A 25,962-nucleotide genomic window follows, 5' to 3' on the forward strand; every position below is an offset into this window, starting at 1 on the left:
GGAAAATATGGATCATAACCTTAAAAATATGCACACTTTTTGAGCTAGCTATAATACTTCTAGAAATTTATCTTAACCAAACAAACAGAACTGTGTATACAGATATTTGTATACATTGAATATGCATAGGACAGTGTAGATTTATGACTCTGAATGTAATGGTGGTTATTTCTGCATGGTAATTGAATGATTTTTCTTCTGTATTTTCCTAATTTCTGCAATAAACATACATTGTCTTTGGAACAAAGAGGAAAAATGTCTGCTACAAAAAGTAATTTGGGATGCCCATTTTATAATGCATATCATCTTCAGAGAAAAATGTAAAGATTTCCAGAAGGTTTACATTGTAAAGGCTACACGTAGTTTTGTTCACTGAGCTCATTCTATAGAATTCCACTGTATGAATACACTATCATTTATTTATATACCCAGAAATCTATCCTAATTACATAGCCAACATGTAAAAAACAATATTTTGTTTTCTTGTCCCGATATTTTGTGTGTTTTGTGTACGTGCTTAAAGTAAAATACTTACACAGAAAAACATTTTATGACTTAGCTTAAAATGCAAAATCGTTCAAGTGTAAGCAGTGAATGCCGCTTCTCGGTTATTAAAAAGTAAGTCTACAATCAAATAACTGTTCATATTTGAATTGAGGGCATTTCATTTTTCTCCAAAAATAAGTCATAGTCTAAGTTCAGCTGGTTTAGGAAATACTAAAACATCCCATTAATTGAGAGCTATCATTGCTCCGTCTCCATCATTTTCACCTAACCTTTCTTTCAAGTCATCCAGACATCGCTGAAGGTGAACTTCTCCTGCTGTGACTAAAACGTGCTCTCCCGTTTCCTGAATTAAAATCTGGACACAGGGATCAGCCTGGTTTAACAGTTTCATTCCTTTTACGAGCTGAGGCATTTCACCTAGGTTAACAAAAGGAAATAGATTAAATACCATATAAGAACTAACACAATTCAAAGATAACTGGCTCTGGCTAGTGAAGGGAAAATTACATTGAAATACTCTTAAAATAACAATTTATTTTTCTTCCAGATAGTGTAGCGATGTGAAGAAAATGGGCTTCTAGTAATTTTTTTGTACAGAGAGCAAACATGACACATTTACAAGCTTATCATCAAGACTCCCAAAGCTGATCTATATCACTTCTAATACTCTGCAGATATAAGCTACCATCTTTCTTTTTTTTTTTTTTTAATTGCATTTTAGGTTTTCGGGTACATGTGAAGAACATGCAAGATTGTTGCATAGGTACACACATGGCAGTGTGGTTTGCTTAAGCTACCATCTTTCTACTTGTGAATTCACCTAACTCTTTTAACAAATGTACACATTCTATACCTAGAAATGAAACAGGGTATTTCTTCAAACACCACCTAAAAAAATCAACAAATAAGCAAAAGAAACATTTAATATCATATTCAAGAAACTGTACCAGAGCCTCATATTAAAAATAATTATTTGTGAAACTGTTTGATAGAACTCGGGTTTTAGAATACCCTAACTAGCTACTTTATCCAGTAAGCTAAAGGCATCTTCTGCATTGTATTCTGTACGTGTTTTTCACATATAATTGCTTTTCCCCCACAGTTCCTAGGAGTGACAGCCCACAAAAAATTCCTCTCTGAGGCTGAAGGCAGATGGCTGTTTACTAGGGCTGGCCTCAAAGGTCAGAGGTCGTCCTCCAAGTGCCTGCTCTGGGGATCCAGGGATCCTTAATGGCTATAGATACGTCCTAGAACGTGAGAGAGGGATGAGTTCAGAAGGCTCAGCTCCAGGGAGAGGAGGGATACATATGTTCAGGAGCAATGAGGCCATTATACACCTCAACAGAAAACTACCGTTTTACCGCCTGTTCTTTGATTTCCTTAAATCATAGTCTGGAGATTCTTCACTGACAATCACTAGCGCTGAAATAGCAAAGTCACAGCAATTCAGGATTAGCAATAGTCATGGGACATGAAATACAAAAGTTAAAAAGGATTGACTAGACAAATACTATAAGCCAAAGACTAAGGGGTTGTTATTATATGGTCAGGCATATGTGAGTGTCAGGTGGCCAGCAGGAAAGGTGCAGAAAGTAGTTTCTAAACAGACGGGAAATTCTCAGTGTCCAGATAATCTGTCAAACCTAAAGGAAGAAGCAAATGACGGATTCTGAACCAAGGAGCTTGTGATAAGATTTCAACTAAGAAGTTACACAAAACATGAGCTTTGGCTGGGCATGGTGGCTCACGCCTATAATCCCAGCACTTTGGGAGCCTGAGGCGGGTGGATCACCTGAGGTTAGGAGTTCAAGACCAGCCTGGCCAAAATGGTGGAACCCTATCTCTACTAAAAATACAAAAATTAGCCAGGCATGGTGGTGAGCACCTATAATCCCAGCTATGCAGGAGGTTGATGCAAGAGAATTGCTTGAACCCAGGTGGCAGAGGTTGCAGTGAGCTGAGACCTCGCCGGAGCACTCCAGCCTAGGCAACAGGGCAAGACTCCGCCTCAAAACAAAACAACTCCATGAGCTTTGCTGAGCTACAACCCTATGCCAGGATTGTGGAGGATGCAGAGATGACCCTGTCTCTGCCATCAAGAAGACGCAGTCTCCCTGGACAGCAAAGGAACCTCTAACCATGGAATGTTCCTAAAAGAGAGGGTAGACGCCCTTTGAAGAGTCGCTTCTACCATATACTTCAATGAAACTTTGTTATATACTACTGAAACAAGTCACGAGGCATCAAATGCTAAATATATGCATATACTTTAAAAGTATAATAAACATCATATGCTTTTAAAAATAAGGTCATCTTACTTGGATGTTTCGGTTCCACAGCAACTCTCACAATAGGCGTGGCTTCGAAGTTGAGGGGTATAAACGGGGGGCAGGACGGCAGGCTACACAGTGTTGCAGATTTCAGCACAAAATCTTGAAGGCCTCCTATTCCTGTAGGGTAGAAAAGATATGGTCAATAAAGGATGATAAATTCTGAATTTACTTTAGAAAAACAGCAGCATCAACCCAGTATATGTGTCACGGAGCCAAATGCTTCCAAATAGTTGCAAGAAATGAGGCAGACCTGTATTGTGTTTTTTTGTACACCTGGATACCATCTGATTGCTGTCAAAATACAGAAATTCTGCTTTTTGTTTCCCAGATGTTCAAATGCTGTTATCAGATTGGGCCAATGCATACCTACTTCGGCCACAGAAATGATCACTTCCAGATATATTTGTCTGAAAACACTGATTATTTCTAACACTCAGATGGTTTTTAAAAATATATTAATTTGAAAAAGATGGGTCTTTACTGAAATAATATCTTTGCCAAATCTATTTGTATATAAGCAAAGGGGATTTATAAACTTAAAATGTGATGTGTGACAGAGAGAGTGAATGAGACTGACAGACACACACACACACACACACACACACACACACACACAGGAGCCATTTTTGTGCTTTTTGGGTTGAGGAAAGGAAACAAAGAAACCACTTTGCTACCTTCAGTCGACGAATAAATGCACGGGGTGAGAGGAGGCCACTCAATCACACATCCAGGCTGGTGGAGGGGAACTGAAGCAGAGGCTTCAGGGTACACAGACTTGGAGGATAATTGAGAGGTTTCCTGTCTGACCACGCGGTGTAGAAAACCCCCTCTAATATCCACCTGAACTTCCTCCCTTCTGACATCCACCAGAATTTATCACCTCACTACATTAACAGATAGCTCCAACTTTCAGAAAATCTTTCTTGCATTATTCCAAAATCTGCTTCTCCCCATCTCCACACATCGTTCTTAGTTCAGTTCTCCAAAGGATCACAGAAAACGTGCTTCTCCCACTTTCACCAACTACGCTTTGGATTTTGAAAGCCTTTGTCAGATCCTTTTAACTCTGTTCTGCCTCACACTAAATATCATTAGCTCTTTTATTCAGTACAGGACATGATTTACAGAGCTTTTATGTGCATGGGATCTTCTTCAAACTCAGGTTTCCAGGATGTTAAATTCCTCCTGTGCCTCCAGTGTACTTCTTTGGTCAAAGTCTAAATTTTTTTGAGATGGAGTTTCGCTCTTGTTACCCAGGCTGGAGTGCAATGGCGCGATCTCGGCTCGCCGCAACCTCCGCCTCCTGGGTTCAGGCAATTCTCCTGCCTCAGCCTCCTGAGTAGCTGGGATTACAGGCACGCGCCACCATGCCCAGATGATTTTTGTATTTTTAGTAGAGACGGGGTTTCACCATGTTGACCAGGATGGTCTCGATCTCTTGACCTCATGATCCACCCGCCTCGGCCTCCCAAAGTGCTGGGATTACAGGCGTGAGCCACCTCGCCAGGCCTAATTTCTTATTATTGTACTTCTTAGTTCAGCACAGTGATACCCAGCTATAGCTTCTTGTGTACGTCTCCCACTGGTTCTATGATGTAATAGATCTGGGTCTGCCCAAGTTTCCACCAAGTCTACCAGAAATAACATCTCCCGTGAGGCTGAGGGTTTAGGAAAACCCCGTAGTAAATATTCCTTTTCAAACCTCATCCATCCTGCTTCTGACCTCTGACCAGCATGCATTTCCTTCCTGCACACACAGCACATGGTTTCAATGAAAAGATAAATGCTGGTCTTTCCTCTGTATCGCCAGGGACGCAGACTGCAGATGGTCAGTATATTTTAAACACTGTCTCTTTGAACTTCTGGTTTACATTTTGCTGTTCCAGTGACTGAATCTACTCTTACTATTTAGATATGCCCAGATTTGTTAACATGATTACGATTCTCCCAAAAACAAAAAGTCAAGATCACGATGTTCATTGTTAAGATTAGAATTTATGGAAAAAGCAATGCTCCAAAGACAGTAAAAACTTCACTACCTGTACTACATGCCAACATTTTTACTTATTTTTAAATATAATTTTAAAACCTAGGAATGAGACCGTTAAGATTATCTAGATGAATCACTGTCAAGTGACTTTAAAATCCCTTCTGAGAAGTTCCTGATTTGCTATCAGATAATTATTAAATGTACAACTTATTCTTTACAAAAAATACAGTTCGAGGCTACTTTTTGCTTTTAAAAATAACACCAGCCAAGTACAATCTTGAAAAACAGATATTATACCCACAATCACTCCATTCTAATATTGCCACTATTTTCATTTTTTATATTTCTCTTTTTTCTCTATTGTCACACATAATTTACACTATTGTAATGGCCAAAAATTTCTTATCCTTTTTTAAATTAAATCATATGATTTTCACTTCAGTCACTTTAGTGATAATTGTAACAATTAGGGACAAAAATTCCTACCAGAAAGCACATTTGCTAAAGCAATTTTCAACTGGAATTGGGAGATCAGAAGTATCTTCCCTCATGTGAAGGACCTCTTCAAGAAGAACTACAAACCACTGCTCAGGGAAGTAAGAGAGGACACAAACAGATGGAAAAACATTCCATGCTCATGGTTAGGAAGAGTCAATATCATGAAAATGGCCATACTACCCAAAGTAATTTATAGATTCAACGCTATCCTCATCAAGCTACCAATGACCTTCTTCAGAGAACTGGAAAAAAACACCTTAAACTTGATATGGAACCAAAAAAAGAGCCTGCATAGCCAAGACAATCCTAAGCAAAAAGAACAAAGCTGGAGGCATCATGCTACCTGACTTCAAACTATACTACAAAGCTATAGTAATTGAAACAGCACGGAACTGGTACCAAAACAGAGATATAGACCGATGGAACACAACAGAGACCTCAGAAGTAATGCCAAACATCCACCAACATCTGATCTTTGACAAACCTGACAAAAACAAGCAATGGAGAAAGGATTCCCTGTTTAATAAATGGTGTTGGGAAAACTGGCTACCCATGTGCAGAAAGCAGAAACTGGACCCCTTCCTTATACCTCATACAAAAAGTAACTTCAGATGGATTAAAGATTTAAACATAAGACCTAACACCATAAAAACCCTAGAAGAAAACCTAGGCAAAACCATTCAGGACATAGGCATAGGCAAGGACTTCATGACTAAAACACCAAAAGCATTCGCAACAAAAGCCAAAATAGACAAATGGGATCTAATTAAACTTAAGAGCTTCTGTACAGCAAAGGAAACAGTCATTAGAGTGAAACAGCAACCAACAGAATGGGAAAAAATTTTTACAATCTATTCATCTGACAAAGGGCTAATATCCAGAATCTACAAAGAACTAAAACAAATTTACAAGAAAAAAAAAAAAACCGTCAAAAAGTGGGTGAAGGATATGAACAGATACTTTTCAAAAGAAGACAGTTGTGCAGCAAACAAACATATGAAAAATGGTCATTAGAAAAATGCAAATCAAAACCACATTGAGATACCATCTCACACCAGTTAGAATGGTGATCATTAAAAAATGTGGAGAAATAGGAATGCTTTTACACTGTAGGTGGCAGTGTAAATTAGTTCAACCATTGTGGAAGACAGTGTGGTGATTCCTCAAGGATCTAGAAATAGAAATTCCATTTGACCCAGCAATCCCATTACTGGGTATATACCCAAAGGATTATAAATCATTCTGTTATAAAGACACATGCACACGTATGTTTATTGCAGCACTGTTTACAATAGCAAAGATGTGGAACCAACCCAAATGCCCATCAATGATAGACTGGACAAAGAAAATGTGGCACATATACACCATGGAATACTATGCAGCCACAAAAAAGGATGAGTTCATGTCCTTTGCAGGGACACGGATGAAATTGGAAACCATCATCCTCAGCAAACTGACACAAGAACAGAAAACCAAACACTGCATGTTGTCACTCATAAGTGGATGTTGAACAGTGAGAATACACGCACACAGGGAGGGGAGCATCACACACACCGGGGCCTGTTGGCGGGTGGGGGAGCTAGTGAAGGGACAGCAGGGGATGGGGGGGTTGGGGAGGGATAACATTAGGAGAAATACCTAATATAGGTGACAGGGGATGGATGCAGCAAACCACCATGATACCTATGTTAACAAACCTGCATATTCTGCATATGTACCTCAGAATATAAAGTATAATAAAAAAAAAAAAAACTAAAGGCTAAATTTTGCCAAAAAAAAAAAAAAAAGTATGTTCCCTCTAGGGACTCATTTCAGAATTTCCAGGGTAGGAAGAGTGATAGGTTGGGGGAGTAAAATCCAAAATTAGTGTGCCATTACTTTGTTTTTAGTCACTATACTTATTTTCATAATTCATGGATTAAAGAGGGCACCAGTATTTTTTTATGCTTATTCGAAAAAGGACATGTGATTTACAAGAAATAAAAGAGAAAACAGGTTGAGGAACATGGAGCTAAAGCAATTTACGAGATGCCAAGAATTCTAGTTGGATTTTACAGAAACACTAGGACTTTTGTCTGATTGAAGGTAAATGATCAAACCCAAGTCCTTTCCCATCTTGATTTTCCTCTATACAACAAACAAAATTAAATAAATTGGCATGGGAACGCTATGTTACAGACTGGAATGGCTGATAACATCCAAGTAAATGCTGAGTTCTTCAACTGGATATGTAGGTCCTTGCTCGACTGTATACCATATCCTTCAAATTCCTCATAATAATAATTAAAAAAAAAAACAGTATTTTGTAGACTGTTGGGTCAAATTTCTTTTTCCAGGCTGTCCCTAATGTTTCCCTTTAAAAAGAATTCCAGAAACAAATATTAAGGAGAGTAACTTTTATGATATGAGACTGAAAAAAATTATGTGGGGCTTGAGAGATGAATTTGCCTTCTGTTGAAAACTTTTTTCTGTTCCTAACAACTCCCTGTTGCACAGGTTTGATCAATGTAGGATGAGGTTATGCTGGCAGGCAGGAAGATGGTAAAAACATCAGTGAATACTAACACTGCTTTCTGGGGGCGAGCCTGTGAGCTGTCTGGATAGGGATAGCATTACCATCTTCAGGCAAATTTGGATTTGTAAAGTGCTCTTTCATTGCTGGTATGATAACATTACCAGAATTTTAAAAATTTGTGGGAAAAAATGTTAACGTTCTAGTTAGAATATGGTCTATTAATCACTAAAGTTTTATTTCAAACTGACTTTAACGTTCTTCACCCAAGAACTATCAACCTGTTCCCGTTGACCTGCTTAGGCTGGAATTAATGGCTCTCTTTAAACCTTCGCAGTAAATGCAAGTCATATGTCATGGACATCCATACAGCCTCATGCCTGGGAGAGAAGTGAACATCACTTTGGAAGAGCGATGAGGATTTTTTTTAAGTACAGGTAACCCAGGTAGTAGGAATCTAGAGAACCGTTAGTTTTAAACGACCATCTTCTGCACTAGGCCGTACGCGTTTGGATACCAAAGCAGCCCAGATCCTCTGTTTCCAGTTTTCGGCCTTGGTTCTGTATCTTCAATCAAAACTCAGATTCTGCGCTGACTCAACTACAAAGAATAACAGGGAATCCGCATGCTTTATAACTCTCGTCACCCTTTTCCAAGCCTGGTTGGCCAGTACCTCCAAAGTGGATCAGTGTTGCTTAGCTAAGGTTTTCACAAGCTGGGTCGAGTCTGTCCATCATGCTAACCAAGTTAGCATCAATTGCCCTTTAACTTCTTTGTGTTATAGTAGGCCTTAGGGAAAAATCTTGCAACGATGACATCACTTTGTCATAATTTTTTTTCTTCCCATAAGAACAGATGGAGCTAATAATATTTCTTGTTTTTTTGAGACACAGCCTCACTTCGTTGCCCAGACTGGAGTGCAGTGGAGCAATCTCAGCTCACTGCAACCTCTGGCTCTGGGGTTCCAACGATTCTCCAACCCTCAGCCTCCTGAGCAGCTGGGATTACAGGCGCACACCACCACGCCCAGCCAATTTTTTGTATTTTTAGTAGAGATGGGGTTTCATCATGTTGACCAGGCTGGTCTCGAACTCCTCACTTCAAGTTATCTGCCCGCCTCGGCCTCCCAAAGTGCTGGGACTACAGGAGTAATAATACTTCTTAAGCATATTACCTCAAGATCTGTGGGCCCTTTTCTCAGGAGAGAAACTACATACACAGTAAAAGAAGAAAAAGTAACACCTAAAGAATCCAAACTCTTTTTTTTTTTTTTTCCTGGAGATAAGCTGGCTTGCTATCTTTGTATTTGAGAAGAGGTAGAAACTTGCCCCTCAATGTCCTGAACAAATGAAGAGTTTGATAACTGTCACTGTAAGGTCCCAGTTTATGCTCCAAGAAAGGATTCTGCGAGAGCCAGACCACTACCATTCTATTAGGAATAGCCTGACCCAATGGAGTTTGGTTCTCACCAAGGGAATAACACGGTTCTCAGAGTGGGGGTTTAGGATGGAAATAGTGGAAGAAATTCCATCTGGGGCTTGGAAGCAGAGTAGAATGCCTGAGTGCTGCCTATTACCTATTATCATCTCTTGGTGTGTCTTAACACGACAAGACAAAAAGTATCTACAGAAGATCTACCCAAAAAGGACCTACCCACACTCACAACTGTGTCATTTCCTTGGTGAGAATCAAGCTTCATTGAGTCAGTCTGTTCCTAATAGAATGGCGGTGGTCTGGCCTGATTATGATCCTTTCTTGGACATAAATTGGGACCTTACAGAGGAATGAGAACAGAGGTAGAGATGCCAAGTCCTGGTGGTTTGTTAGGAGCTGGAACGAACGGGCAAGAAGGAACCAAGAATAAAATCCAGATTCCTGGCATAGACAACCAGGCAGATAAATTACTAGTTCAAAGCAGCTGTCCATTCTCCTTTTCGGTTTATAATTTTTATCACCTACATTAGTTCTTTACATAATAAACATTTGAACTCTTTCACTTTTTTTTCCCCTCCAGACTGTAGTTTCCCTTTTTATTTTGCTTCTATTTTTTTTCCTCTAGAGTAACTTTTTGAGCTTTTTCCATTGGGCATCTAAGTTTCAAAGCTCAGGAAGCTGTGCTTTCAAATAATTGATCAACAGTTATTCAACTTTCTGTTAGTCTCCTAATGAGTTCAGTTTTAAGGGCAAGGACCAAAAGAGGCACTTCACAGGTTCCTCAACGAACGAGCGAACATGAGCACAGGCGCTGTCTTCACAGAGTCTAAAATCTGGCGAAGGACAAAGGCAAACAAACACATCATCGCAACACAATGTGACACATCTTATAACAGGAAAAGTATACTTTTTGCTCATGTGAAGACTGAAACTGAAAAGGAGAAAGTGGCATTCAGGAATATGGAAATAATCACACAGAGGACGTGGTGAGGGAAGGAGTGATGAGGTGTGGAAATGGCACCACTGGATGTCCAAGTGAGAAACCAAGGTCATTACCGACAGCTGCAGGGTGGAGTGTAAAGCACAAGTGAAAAGACTTTTCCATCCCATTCATTTTATTTTCTTTAGTCAACATGTTCACTTTGCAATCCGAGGAATCTGAATGTTATAAAGTTCTAACCTGAGGCAATTAATGGAAGTGCTGGCAGTGGTGGTTTTAACAGTCACAGTAACAGTGGTTTTATTCATATTTGTTAATCAAATTCAAGAGTTCTTTTGGTGGATATAAAGTGCAAATTTAATTTTTTGTCCATATTGTTAACTATAAGGAAAGTTGTAATAACTTCTTTATGAGGCATACATTCATATTCAGAATCAGATCCATTTATGGGTTTTATATCCTTGTCCTGCTTACCTGAATTTATATTTTATATACTAACACAGGGTCTGGAGTGACACTCCTGTAGCATGTGCTGCATTCCAATTCAAATGATTTCAGTAAAGAAGGGAAACACAAGAGTAACCAAGTCGGAAGCATAAAATGCTTAGTATAGTTGAAAACAATGCTGGAAATTTGTTTTAGGATAAGAAGAAAGGGAGAGGAAGAGACATGGCTTTACATAACCAGGAAATCATAATGAATTCCGTCTACCTTTAAACCCTAAATATTTCCGATTAAAATCAGGAAACAGAGTCAGTTCTCGATGAAATGGCAACTTCAGCACAGCTTTACAAACGGTCCTGATTGAAATGATCAGCAAACAGCAAAAGAAAACCTGAATGAGTAGGTGAAACTAGACAAGGGCACCTTAAACTGTGAGCTATTTCTGTTAGCCATGGATCAGATTAAAGAAAAATATTAAGGGTCAGTTCATAACTCTCTTCTTAAGCAGGTAGCACAACTTCAGGGGATAAAAATTAATAGGCAGTGTAATGATGGTGGTCTGTTAGACAACAGATCAACGGAAAAAAGTAAGAGCCCAGAAAAAGATCAACACATGTGGGGATGTGGAAATGACGAGGGGCTAACAGTGGCAGACAGATGGGCCTATTTGGTAAACACCATTGAAATAATTAGCCAATGAAATGAAAAAAATAATATAATTGTGTCTGTATCATACACCATCTAGAAAAAGAAATTCCATATAGATCAAAGACCTAAATGTGAAACATTAAACTTGAAAACAAAAATCATATGATACCATAACGCTGAAGATGTGTTAAGACTCACTATGTTATTTTAAAAACTTCAAAACAAAAGCTACCATACATAAATATGGGGACAACAGACACTGTGGACTGGAGGTTGGTTAAAAAACTATCAGGTACTATGCTCACTACCAGAGTGATGGAATCGATACTCCAAACCTCAGCATCACGCAATCCTCCCATGTAACAAATCCACACATGTACCTCCTGTATCTAAAATAAAAGTTGAAATTTTTATACACACACACACACACACACACACACACACACGCCACAAAGATAAAAGCTTCAAAGTAAGAGATGCTTTCAATGTCTAAAGGAGACAAAGAAATGGTAACTATATATAAAGAACTAGTACAAATCAATGAAAAAAGGCAATCCAGTAGGAATTTATGCAAAAAATATAAACAGTTCCAAGACAAGACATTAAAAGAAAGCCTCAGTCAAAAAACATTAAAAAAAAAATCTCATTGATAATAAGGTAAATGGAAATTAAAACAACATACTATTTCACACTAATACAACTGGTAGAAGTCTGAAGAAACCACGTGCTGGCGAGGATGTGCAGAAAAGGCAGGTCTCGTGCGGTGGAGGTCCTGAACAAAAACGCTTACAACTACGTCAAAGAACAAGCTGCAGTGCCCATTAAAGTATGACGAGCCTGTGCAACTCACCAATGTGATTTCTAATTGTACATCCCAGAGCAGTGTCGAGAACAGGCACAGCTGTGTACCAACAGCACACCACCCACAGCCATACAACCCCTCTCTAGGTGATTTAGTGAGGGACTCGTGGGGGCGTTTCCGATTGGGGCCTGCTACTGGCTGTTAGCGAGCAGTAGCCAGTGCTTTGCATGGGTGAAAGTGTCCTCCCATACAAAGAATTACCCCCTTTGCACAGCTTTTCAGTGTTCTGTGGACAACCCTGTTCATAATGATCTGGGTTTAAACTTAATTCCATTTTAATAACACAGAGTTTTTTGTAGTTTAATATACACCGAATTTTCGGAAATGGAATTACCACATAAATCAAAGGAAGAATCAACTCGTTCTGAAAACGAGCTGTTCACCATTTTACCGACAGTCACTCATGGCATGTGGGTCATCAATACCACACATCTGTATCAAGCTACATCTGTGACTGCCATAGAAACAGGGTGACTACAGATATCTGACTTAACTCATGTAGTCAAACTGGAATCTATACACTAAAATGCATTTTATTTTATTGTAAGTCACTTCCCTTTTATTTATACCTTATATTAAAGTATTATACTGATATTTTTGAAATTACATAGGCAGGCAGGTTATTTTTTCTTTGAATTTCATTTCTGGGTAGTAAAAGTAATGTCACAAAATTTGTTATGAAAGAAGGTGAGGTTAGGTTTGACAGGGTTAAGAAGTTTCCCCTAAAACTCATCTACGTGCACAAGGAAAAGACGTTCAAAGGTATTCATTGTAATGTTTGTCACAGCAAAAATTTGAAAGCACCCTTCAATATCGACCAACAAAAGATTGAAAAAATAAATTACGATAAATTCATACAATGGAATCAACACAGGAAAAACATTTGGAAAACATAAAACAACACAATAAGAGCATGTTATACAAGGTCATGAACAATATGATACTATTATGCAAAGTTTAAAAATTAAAATATACATATATATTGCAGACGGACACCTACTGAAATTGCAAATAAGTTTTAAAGCACTGAAAGAGAAAACAGCACAGCGAGTTTAAAGAAGTTGTTTCAGCCGGGCGCGGTGGCTCAAGCCTGTAATCCCAGCACTTTGGGAGGCTGAGGCGGGTGGATCACGAGGTCAAGAGATGGAGACCATCCTGGTCAACATGGTGAAACCCCGTCTCTACTAAAGGTGCAAAAAATTAGCTGGGCATGGTGGCGCGTGCCTGTAATCCCAGCTACTCCAGAGGCTGAGGCAGGAGAATTGCCTGAACCCAGGGGGCGGAGGTTGCGGTGAGCCGAGATCGCGCCATTGTTACTCCAGCCTGGGTAACAACAGCGAAACTCCGTCTCAAAAAACAAACAAACAAACAAAAAAGAAGTTGTTCTGTTGGGAAAATGGGAGTTTCTGAAGGGATAAGGAAAGGATATAAAGTGACTTACATAGCTAGCATTTCACTAGGTATAAAGAAAGTTGTACAATTACGGAAAAACATTAAAATCAGTTGAGTCTGGATGGCAGGTACATGAATGTTCACTATATTATTTATTGTCCAAAATACTTCAAAAATTTAAAAGTTAGTGATTGTTACATTCAGATCCTGGTTTTTATCATTTTTGTTATTTCCGTAATTTGCAAATATTCTATAATTAACCTGTATTTGTAAAAAAGTATAGCTTTCCTCTTTTAAAATGTGCGTAAAATTAAAACTTTAAATGCATACATAAAATATATAAGAAAAAATACATATATGCATAGAAAAAAAAGAGCTGGAGGCTATATTCCAAAATGTCAATAGTGGTTACATCTGGACAGTAAAGAACATTTTCATTTGTTTTTTTCTATATTTAAACAAATGGTCTTACCAAATATACTATTTTTATGATGATAAAAACAATTTTTTTCTTTCAAAAAAAAAATGCATTTACATCAGGGAGAGCATGAACACGGTTCCTCACTATCCACGAATTATGCAGTTGAGTTTCCCACATTTGGGGAAATCACAGGGCTCAGCACACCTGGAGTGTAATGAATAAGCCTCGCCCTGGGAAACCACCTTTGTGATCTTGGTATCTCCCCTACCAAGTAAGTATCTATGATGATAAAAAATGTTTAAAAATAACCAGAAGTTAAAAAAAAATATATAGCCTTTTTGTTACTTCTGTGCCTTGAATGCTCACATTGTTTGAATTACCCCAGGGCAATGAACCTGGGATTATACTGTAAATGGATTACATTTGCATTAATCAATTTAGACACTAGAAACTGAAACTGTGGTCTCACCTCTGGATTGCCAGACCTGGATTTCACGGTGCCTGGTGTCCACAGAGGGAGTCTTGAATTCCTATCTGATGGGGTGCTGGAATGTTTCTTGAGGTTAATCAAGGTCCTGAGAGTGAGGAGTCTCAGCCTTCAGTCTAAGAAGGCTTTGTTGAACCTAGTCCGACTGTCAAACCCTCATCTCCAGATCTGCTCACAGGCCACCCAGGATTTAGACGTGGGCCTGCATCATCCGATGTCATCCCTGTGTCCTTTACCATTTGTAATGATCACTTTTCCAAAGGTTAATATTTTCTACAAAGTCAATTCAGGAGTTATGGAATTTGGAGGGTCCTGTAGAATCTTACAGTCTAGTACACTGTGATTTCTTTGAGGGCAGGCTCTAAACAGTTGCTGAAAAAATATTTCATGTATTTTCTGTGCTTTTTAGATTTATTTCACTAAGTGTCTAGTAACCATTTATATTTATAAACTCATGCTGTGCACCACGGGGGAGACAGAGATGAAGACAGAGATCCCACATTCTATTTTCTCACATTTTCTTATTGTAAGTGCTCCTGAAGCATTCTTACAATGCGGTCATATTATTACTGAGTATTTACTCCAATCCCTGAGCCTTGAAGTTTGGGATTTTTGAGACTGTTGCTATATGTCTGCATCTTGATGTGGCACAGGTACTGACTGTGACACAGATACAGCTTACTTGAAGAAATTTAATTCCTAAAAGGCAAAAGTGACAATATTAGAATGCTAACTAATTTTTAAGCAACTACAGATCGTTTTGATTCAAGCCAGTATCTTTTCCAGTGCACACATTACTTCCCGGTGAGAAGCAGCAACTTTCAAAGCAGTTCTGTTACTGTGGACTGAAAATAAACTTTAAAACAACCTTCACATTTTCTTTCTCATTTAGTAGATCAAGGTTGAATTTTTAGTATTAATGCCATTTTCAATACGAATGGCGTTTTATACTACAGTAGTCATAGGTTTTAATTTTATATTATAAAAGCACAGTATTGGCCTGGCACAGTGGCTCATGCCTGTAATCCCAGCACTTTGGAAGTCAGGCGTTAGATACTGTCCTGGCCAACATGGTGAAACTCCATCTTTGCTAAAGATACAAAAATTAGCTGTGTGTGGTGGCGGGCACCTGTAATCCCAGCTACTCAGGAGGCCGAGGTGGAAGAGTTGCTTGAACCAGGAGGTTCAAGACCAGCCTGGGCAACAGAGAGAGACTACATCTCAAAAAAAAAAAAAAAAAAAAGACAAAACAAAACAAAAACAAACACCCCCCCCCCCCCCACAGTATTGTAAAGCAACCAAAGCCCTTTATAAAGAACAAAGAGATCTGTATGGAAGGGTCGCATTACTGAAGATGCAGTGAAAATAACTAAATACGGGAGCCCCAAATTAATACAGCCATTCTTATTTCTTACCCTCTTATAAAGCAACAGACTCAATAAATTTCTACAAGGTAGGGATTTTTCATAACTAAATAGCAATATTCTAAATGACTAACAATGTGAGCCAGCTAATTAAGTATGACATACCAGTTAAAATACTATGCAGCCACTAATAAACTGAATTTTGAAGACTAATTAGAAATAAAGAATATATAATTCAATGTAAATAGGATTATATAAAGAAACATAGAATAATAACTAAAATGCAAACTGTAGGAATGCCTGTATTGAGATTATAAGTAATCTTTTAAAATAAAAAAATTATAATTATTAACGGGAAAAGTTAGACACAAGCTACTATGACTTTTGAATTAAAGAGCTCCCATTATTGAAGATGTAAACTATACAGACTGATATATGGCAATGGCGACACTGCAGTACAGTGGGGATGTGATAATGGATTTAAGTCAACCAGATATCTGATTGAAAAAAATAACTGACATTGACTCCCACCTTACATCTGTTACAAAAACCAATGTCAGATGGATTGCAGATCTAAATACGATAAGTAAAACAAAAAAAAAGCTTATAGAGGAGTAACACAGAATATCTCCATGACTTTGGAATAAGCAGATTTCTGAAACAGGACACCAAAAGTATTAATCATAAAAGAAAAAGTTGAAAAATATTAGACTATATTAAAACTAAGTACTTCCGCTTCTCAAGAGACATCATTAGAGAACAGAAAGGTAACGCACAGAGTAGGAGGAAATATTTGCAATACGCATACCCAACCAGGAACTTTTATGCAGAATATATAAATAATGCCTATACATCAATACAAAAAAGGCAGAGAATCTAAAAGCGGGTAAAGACTTAACAGGCACATTCCACAAATCAGTAAACACCAAAGGTCAATATGTAAATGAAAAGGACCTTTCCCTTCTCTAGTCACCAGGAAAATCTACATAAGATACTACCAGATACATACCAGTATGGCTCAAATGAACGCAAAAAGAAGTATGGACAAAGATATAGAGCAACTGGAACTTTCAGATCCTCCTCGGGGCTGCAGAAAGTGGTAAATTAACTAAGCTTGAACATATGCCTACTCTATGATCCAGCAATTTCTCTGCCAACAGAAAGTGTAGACATATTAACCAAAAGACATGTATAAGAATATTCGAAGTGACAATATTCATTATAATCAAATACTGGAAATGCCTTAAATATCCACCAACAGAGGAGTGGATAAATAGACTGTGGTAGTCACACAAGACAGTAACGTGTCACACAAGACAGTAACGTGAATGAGCAAATCGCAACCATGTACCATGACATGGATGAACCTCATAAACAGAACGCTGAATGAAAAATGCCCAACACAAGGGTACATTCTTTATAGAAAGCTTAAAATCAGGTCAATCTCATTTAGGATGCTGAAGCCAAGAGAATTGCTACTCTTAGGGTGAAGGGTAGCAGTAATGAGAAAGGAGCTTGGCTTTTGTGATGTTTGTAAGGTTCTGTTTCTAGATCTGGGTAGTAGTTACACTGGCATATGTTCAGTGTATGAAAATTGATCAAGCTGTGCACTTAAGACTTGCGTACTTTTTAATATGCATATTATGCATCAGTAAGTTTACTTAAAGTGTTATTTGACACAAATTACATGGATATTTTAAGTGTTGCTGAGTCTTTTAGAGACATTAATAACTGCAACTAATAAAAATAAACCATTTCAGAACCTTTAAAAAAGAACTGGCAGCAAAGGCGATAGCACATGGTTCGTCTCCTTGTATGTTTTTTCTTCACATCCTCTAATGACTAATAAAATATGGCTTTCATTGCGAAGTCTTTACACTAATTCTCCTGGCCAGTCTGTCCTCAACCAAATGACTTCCTTATTCAAGTGCGTGTAACCAGCCTCCTCATGGCTGCATACTTCTGTCTACCCTCTGGCTCCCGACATTGTGGTTCACATGAAATTTGGTCTTTTAAATACCCATTGGAAGATACTCAAAAGGCTTAGAAAACTGTTCTTTGATTTGGGTCTGCTTCATTTTTTGGGAAAGCAAAACAATCCCCAGCAACACATGCTTTTTCTCTACTGCTGCCTTTATTTATTTATTTAAAAACATCCAACACATTACCCAAAGAATTTCCAAGTGTCTCCTTCCACTTTTACTATCTACCACTGCCAAAATCTAACCACTAGCAGGGTAAAAGAATCTCAGCTCACATCATGGGAAATATTTCTTTGGCTCTGAGAAAACCAGAGAGAAAGTGTTGCAAAATGTAGGTTAGGAAAATAACATGAAAGTCATTTCAAGTTGATGATTTCCACAATATGGAACGTGATGGTCTTGTATATGTGACTCCCTGAATAAAAATTCCAAAAATCCTGTGAGTTAAGATTATCATTTTTAATTGACACCCCCGTTTACTCTATCAGAGGCACTCAGGTGTGCTTTCTTAACATTCTTTAGATTTATCAGCAAACCCTGTCCCTACTGAAATCTGTTGCAAACTAAAGAACTGCACTGCAATATAAAGCAAACATGCTGATAGAGCATCTCTGAAAAAGCTTTCATAAGACAGACTAATGCTAACCATTTTTCCAAGGCTTCCCAGCCTATGACTACCAGTGAAGTTAGATTAATAACCACCAAATCACACTGGGTCCCTGTCCCAACAGTTCATATGGCGCCTTATTTGGAATGTGTCCATCAACAAATCTGGGAATCCTAGTGGGCATTCCTCATGCGCCCAAGAGCTCACACTTGCCACAGACACTTAAACACTAGGGTTGTCAGGGTGCCCAAACTCTGCAGTGGTCTCTGGAGTAGTGAAAATGCTCCCTCCTTGTGCTTCACTCTTAGAGGGTCAAAGGCATACTGCTGTGACCCAAAGTCTTAGAGAGGTCAGTTCTTCCAGGTTTTACTCTTGCCTTCCAGAAGTCATCATATACCCTCTCCTTTCCACAATCATTGAAATCTCCTTCACGGTGGCTCTCCCTTCACTGAAAGAAAAGTAAAAATGCCAAATCTGGCTGGTAGAGAAAGAGAAGGGAGGAGGAGGAACTGGTGGGAACGAAAAGGAAGTGGGTCCATACAGCTTCTATACAGCTGGCTATGCACAGAAACAGGGTACAGGGGTGGGGCACCAAGGTGGAGAGGGCGAAGCAATAATTCCAAAGAGACCAGTGCCTAAACCCAGAATCAGAACCATGTTTACAGAAGAGCCAAGGGTTGGGAAAATAAATACTAGGTCTCTTGTCTACAAATATCTCCCTATGGCTGAAACTGGTTTAAAATTAACATCAACTGGGAAAAATGAGGGACTAAGTACCTTGACAATCTAAATATAATCAGACAAGGAAACTGGGAGAGAGTACTAACTCTATTCTATCCCAGCTTCCACACCTCTAATGACAACACTTAGGAAGACCTCAGGTGCTGCTTTAGCACCTCTGGCTATGCCATCTTCTTTTCTCTAACCTCTTAACTCTTCCCCATCACCCTCCCCAACTCCTATTCACTATGGCCTTACTGTCTCTCTACTCAGATACTCACCAGAATTGCTATGCTTGGCATCTAGTAGATCCTCCATTGATATTTGTTAAATCAATGAGTGAACCCAATTTGTGTTACATATCGGTTTGAATGAAGCAGTACCTATGATTAAACTGACAAAAAATTTAAAACAAAAAAACAAAACACCACCACAACAAAATACAGTGATTGGTCACCGGAACACTGCCTCAAACAGGAAAAACAGTGACCATGGCAATAGACTAATTATCCATTAAAAAGGGACAGGTTTTAGAATATCATAAAATTTATTCAGCCATGAGAAAGAATATGGTCAATCTGAATGTGACAATGAATTCTTTTTTTTTTTTTGAGATGGAGTTTCGCTCTTGTTACCCAGGCTGGAGTGCAATGGCATGATCTCGGCTCACTGCAACCTCCGCCTCCTTGGTTCAGGCAATTCTGCCTCAGCCTCCTGAGTAGCTGGGATTACAGGCACGTGCCACCATGCCCAGCTGATTTTTTGCATTTTTAGTAGAGACGGGGTTTCACCATGTTGACCAGGATGGTCTCGATCTCTTGACCTTGTGATCCACCCGCCTCGGTCTCCCAAAGTGCTGGGACTACAGGCGTGAGCCACTGCGCCCGGCCCGACAATGAATTCTATGATCCAGTAGCAAAAAACACCACTAAGATATATTTTGATTTGTATAAAAAGCAAAGTAGAATAACATGAATCATATGAGATCCTTCCCTTCTTTACATAAAAAGGTATACTTCTTGGTATACTTGGTAAGATGATATCCGTGGTATATTAGTAATTTTTTTTTTTTTTTTAAGACAGGGTCTCCCTCTGTCACCCAGCCTGAAGTACAGCGGTGCAATCATGGCTTGCTGCAGCCTCTACCTTCCCAGGCTCAGGGGATCCTCTCACCTCAGCCTCCTCAGTAGCTGGCACTACAGGCTCAGGCTACCACGGCCGGATAATTTTTGTATTTTTTGTAAAGAAGGGATTTCACCAAGTTGTCTAGGCTGGTCTCGAACTCCTGGGCTCAAGTGATCAGGAGGTCTGCCTTGGCCTCCTGCAGTGCTGAGATTATAGGTGTGAGCCACCACACCTGGCCTAAATTTTTTGTTTTTGAGACGGAGTTTCGCTCTTGTTACCCAGGCTGGAGTGCAATGGCGCGATCTCGGCTCACCGCAACCTCCACCTCCTGGGCTCAGGCAATTCTCCTGCCTCAGCCTCCTGAGTAGCTGGGATTACAGGCACGCGCCACCATGCCCAGCTAATGTTTTGTATTTTTAGTAGAGACGGGGTTTCACCATGTTGACCAGGATGGTCTCGATCTCTCGGCCTCATGATCCACCCGCCTCGGCCTCCCAAAGTGCTGGGATTACAGGCTTGAGCCACCGCACCCAGCCCTGGCCTAAATTTTTTAATTGACCAATTATCAAGAGTAGCAGCTAGATTCTTAAAAAGTCTTTTGTAAAAAATATAGAATGGATAAAATGGTATCCCAAGTTACTTTAAGCTCTACATACCTAGGGCCTTATGATTCTATTAGCAAATTTGCCTTTCATTTATATATGGCACATTCTGTAACTCAATAGTTAGTTTTTCCTTAATGTAACTGACTGTGGCAAAATGACCTCTGGATGACCAATAAGACTGAAGTTAATGTGTATTTCTGCATTTTGCATATCCAGGAAAATAATTTTTAAAGCTTCTGGAAACCATTTCAGACAAACTTTGTGACTATACTTGAACACGAGATGGACAGAAAACTATGTTACCTGATATACATTTACTACCCCCAGCGACAACAGAAAATATCTGTCACCTGATACAGATTTACTATCCTCAGTGACAACAGAGAAAAACACAACCACGTAAACACAGAGCTCTAGATGTGGAAGGAGATTGACAGTTTATTTGCTTTAAGACAACCTGCCTGCAATGTAGAATCTCTTTCATAATATCCCCAAGAGAATATGGTCACTCTTCATCAGGGAAGTATGGCAGTATACTTCCCTGATGAAAAGCATGAATTCTAATTTATCTGTGTGTGCGCGTATGTGTGTGCGTGTGTATGCATGTGTGTTTGTGTGTGTGTGTATACACATGAATTCACTTATTCATTACATAACAAGTTCTCTCGTAGGCCAAAGAACATGACACCGCCTCTATCCCTCAGGCTCTCCCCAGTTTTCCTGTGGTATATTCAAATCATATTTTTTATTATAACACCACTGCTTCTAGTTTTACTTTCTAGAATAACACAAGCCTTTTAATTCTTGAAAGCTGGCTATCACATCTTCCTCAATACTTCTTTTTCCATAACCTCCCACCCCCTAAAAACTTCCAGTTCCCTCCATGCTTGCTCCATGTACAAAATTAACAAGTGTTGTACTTAGGTCAAAAAATCAGCTGTGGCCAGGAACGGTGGCTCACGCCGGTAATCCCGGCACTTTGGGAGGCCAAAGCGGGCAGATCACGAGGTCAGGAGTTCAAGACCAGCCTGGTCAATACAGTGAAACCCCGTCTCTACTAAAAATACAAAAATTAGCCAGGTGAGGTGGCTAGTCCCAGATCTCAGGAGGCTGAGGCACGAGAACCACTTGAACCCAGGAGGCAGAGATTGCAGTGAGCTGACTCATCATTGCACTCCAGCCTGGGTGACAGAGCAAGAATCCGTTTCAAAGAACAAACAAAAAAATCAGGTGCACAAACAGGTGTATTCTTAGGTAGCTCTTTGTATGGGAAAAGGTCTTCAGTTTGTGGTTGACAATAGGTTTGGTATGAGCTAACAGTCTGAAGTAGCAGCGAACTCAATCTTAGGTTTTCTTTCATGAAGTACAGGGACAGTTTATAAAGTAAAAGGTTTCTTTAATGGTCACCTATATCTGAAGTATTATTCTGTTAGGAGGGACAGCTTGGGCCAAAGAGGATGGCAAGATGCCTGTAAATGGTATTTTACAGGTATGAAGGACATGGAGCCAAAATGTGGCATGAAGTCAGATTTAATCCCCAGGACAGTCAGCCATTGAAGGCACCAGCATACAATCGGGAGGAAAACTGGGCATCCAACCTTACGCCAAGGTTGCATCTGCGCTGGTACTGGTGCATTTTTAGAGGGTATGGAGTGGAAAGGCAGTAAGGAAGTCTGTAGGTGAAAAAGCTCAGGAAGGAGGAAAGGGAACTTAGAGGTGACAATCCACCTGATACCAAGGTTTGCTGAGAGGGACACGGCAAACCCGGGGATTTGTCCAGAGAATTTTACCACAGAAGCCCCCTGGCTATATACTTAGCAGCAAAAAGTACCAACTTCTCAAATGTAGGAAGAAAGAAAATTTGATAACCATTTTATAGTAATTTTGTCCTTAAAGTCAACTTTGTGTTCTGGAGTAACTCAAAGCATTGCATATTTTCAGGGTACATCTGAATCTACAAACACATGAGATAAAAATAAACTTGGCAGCAAAGTTTGTTTTTTTAGCAGGCAGCCCTTCTCACTCCCTCCTTTGGGATGTTAATCTCCTTATTTTGGGGGGAAATCCTTGCCTCCTGAGGATCTGGTTTCACGACACCACTAGGGCACTTTTCAGGATTAATATTCCCTGGCCCAACTGTCCTTGTTCTGTAGAATATGTCACACTAAGGCTCCACAGACAGACAGGGGCCAGCTGAGAACAGGTTTGATGGTAACTTGCACCACCCTTCTGAAATCTGATGGAAGGAGCTGGAAGAAATGTAATTAATAAAGTTTCTGAGGATGGTCTAGCAAAATGAATTCTGTAGCTCTGAGGCCCTGAATATTTAGCCATTTTGAATATTATCACTGGATTTACAATAGGCCTTTGTATTCTCTGTTTGTGAATAGGGTCAGTTGGCAGCTAGTTTAGTTTCTTAGGGAGTTATTGAAGCTGGCATTAAAATAAAACTAAGCACAGGATTCCCTAAAAACTGCAAAGCACTGGGAAGTCTGCCCAGAACAATATCAGGTCATCTTACGGTGCAAGAGCAAAATACTTGAGCAGTAAGTATTAGTAATAAAGAGCTCACCTTTCAATGGTGGCTAGAACTGGTCATGCCTTCATGCTTGTGTCCATGGTTTTCGTTTACTTTCTATGGGGCTTCAGAACTCTGGGACTTCAGAGGTGGGTAAAGATGTGAAGCAGGCTAGATAGTGGCTAAGAAAAGTGACCTATGTTTACTAACACTATAACCAGTGGTTAGTAATTATTTTTAGTCAAAGTATTTCATCATCTTTGCATCTGTTAGAAAAGTTATTATAAATGTCTATCTTAGAAAGGTCCAACTGCTATATTACTGTGCAAAAGATCTGCAGTTGAGATACCTAAGATTCTGTATAGTAAACAGTAGTCCTGGTACCCAAAGGAAACAGCAGAAGCAGGAGGTAGCTAAGAAAGCGAGTTCAAACCATGACTGGTAGCACACATTTACAGCACCTCGGAGAGTGATTTAGAAGCATTAATTACCTTCAAGAAACGTAGTCTAACAATGGAAAAGACAAATCCTGCAATCAAGTTGACTTGTGATCCATAAGCTCAGTTTCCTGGTGGAAGTAGGCGGTAATTACCATAGTGAGTCCTCTCCCCGAGAAGAAGGAACCTGTTCCTTCTACTACCCCGTAAGTCACATTTCACATTAAAGCAGCACCCACCTGTACCTTCCCAGCAGGACCAACCGCAAAAGTAAACTAAGAGCACAGTCTAAAATGGTATGAGGCGCAAACTGCCCAAGTTAGCGTAGACATTTTTCAGTGCTCTCTGGTGCTCTACTAAATGGTTTCTCCAGCATTTCATGTTTGTGTTACTTTGGGAATCTTCCCCCACATTTGGAAAAAAAGTGGAAGCTAAGTAAACTGTAAGTAAGGAAGAAGATGAAACCTTCCAACTCCCAAATTCCTCTCAATTTGACAGATAAGAGATTACTGGATGAAAAGGGGTGAAACAATCTACTATATGGTGAAAACATGTGCAATCATAAAAACAAAGAAATGTAGAGTTCTATTACCTGAGGTTTTGGAGACAAGACCAACTTAAAGAGTAGAGTGAATAGTAAGTCCATTGTTGAGCTAATAAATAGGAGACCTTCATTTCCCCAGACTGTGCTAACATAAAGCAAATGCTTTAGTGAAGGAAAAGGAAAGAAATCTATTTTTATATCCCTTGCTACAATAGATTTTATCTATTAGAGACGAAATCAAGTTTAAGTTCTGACTACACAAATGAACTGACAACATACATATTACCCTAACCCAGAAGACATGCAAATTCTTAGGAATGTTTCATGTGTGGCTGTGTGTGTGTGCGTGTGTGTGTGGTCCTCAATTCATGTAGTTAGAATACTGGGTCACCTACTTTCAAAACTAAAAAATCAGAGTCAAAATTGTATTTCTACTCCATACCATAAATCAAGATAAAAACCTAGATGGGACTGGGTGCTGCAGCTCACACCTGTAATCCCAGCACTTTGGGAGGCTGAAGCGGGTGGATTACCTGAGGTCAGGAGTTTGAGACCAGCCTGGCCAACATGGCGAAACCTCACTACTAAAAATACAAAAATTAGCCAGGGGTGGTGGGGTGTGGCTGTAATCCCATCTACCCAGGAGGGTGAAGCAGGACAATCACTTGAACCTGGGGGGCTGAGGCTGCAGTGAGCTGAGATTGTGCCACTGCACTCCAGCCTGAGTGACAGAGCAAGACTCTGTCTCAAAAAAAAAAAAAAAAAAAAAAAAAAAAAAAAATATATATATATATATATATATATATATGGATTAAAAAGTGACACATACATGTAACTATTTTTTTTTTTTTGAGATGGAGTTTCGCTCTTGTTACCCAGGCTGGAGTGCAATGGCACGATCTCGGTTCACCGCAATCTCCGCCTCCTGGGTTCAGGCAATTCTCCTGCCTCAGCCTCCTGAGTAGCTGGGATTACAGGCACGCGCCACCATGCCCAGCTAATTTTTTGTATTTTTAGTAGAGACGGGGTTTCACCATGTTGACCAGATGGTCTCGATCTCTTGACCTCGTGATCCACCCGCCTCGGCCTCCTAAAGTGCTGGGATTACAGGCGTGAGCCACCACGCCTGGCCCACATGTAACTATTAAATACAATTAAAATGCATAACTTTCTAAGTGAAAAAGAAAATGTAAAAAAGCCAATAACCCAAAAACAAAAAATCCAACTTCTAAATATTTTAGACATTCAGAAAATAAATTTTAAAAATTATATCTTTTCCCATAGATTTTTACCTTTCTATGGCACAAAATCAAATAAAAAGCAAGTCAGAAATTGAAAAGGACTATTAGAACAAAGATGAATAGCTTCATATAAAAAGCTTTTACCAATAAATCAGAAAATGAATACCACAATTAAAAAACACAGCCAAAGAACACAAACAATAAAAAAAAATGCAAGTGGCCAAGTTACATATAAGGTAGTGTTCGGCCTCTTTAATAGCAAAAGCAAATTTAAACTAAAACTCAATACCTTTAGTTACTGACATATTCAGGACTCTCTATTCTTGATGTTGTAACATTTTTTTTTCCTAG

General features: G+C 39.3%; 1 protein-coding gene and 1 non-coding gene across 3 annotated transcripts in view; both read right to left on the reverse strand.

The window, feature by feature from the left end:
* Window positions 1-25,962, reverse strand: part of EFL1 (elongation factor like GTPase 1) — a 117,275-nt gene that overhangs the window by 27,425 nt on the left and 63,888 nt on the right. For both annotated transcript variants that reach the window (XR_746387.3, XM_003921674.4), the window contains exons 16-17: window positions 2,826-2,957; window positions 777-924 (exon numbers count right to left, since the gene is read on the reverse strand). Coding sequence is in view for 1 of the 2 variants with exons in the window: in XM_003921674.4 (XP_003921723.1) it covers window positions 777-924; window positions 2,826-2,957 (280 nt within the window). In the remaining variant the exon portion in view is untranslated. The remainder of the gene's footprint in view (window positions 1-776; window positions 925-2,825; window positions 2,958-25,962) is intronic.
* On the reverse strand, window positions 14,097-14,260 carry LOC120368146 (U1 spliceosomal RNA). The gene has a single exon (XR_005582351.1). It is a non-coding gene; the product is annotated as a U1 spliceosomal RNA (small nuclear RNA).

The sequence above is a fragment of the Saimiri boliviensis genome, chromosome 5 (assembly GCF_048565385.1).
Source record: "Saimiri boliviensis isolate mSaiBol1 chromosome 5, mSaiBol1.pri, whole genome shotgun sequence".
NCBI classification, from domain to species: domain Eukaryota; kingdom Metazoa; phylum Chordata; class Mammalia; order Primates; family Cebidae; genus Saimiri; species Saimiri boliviensis.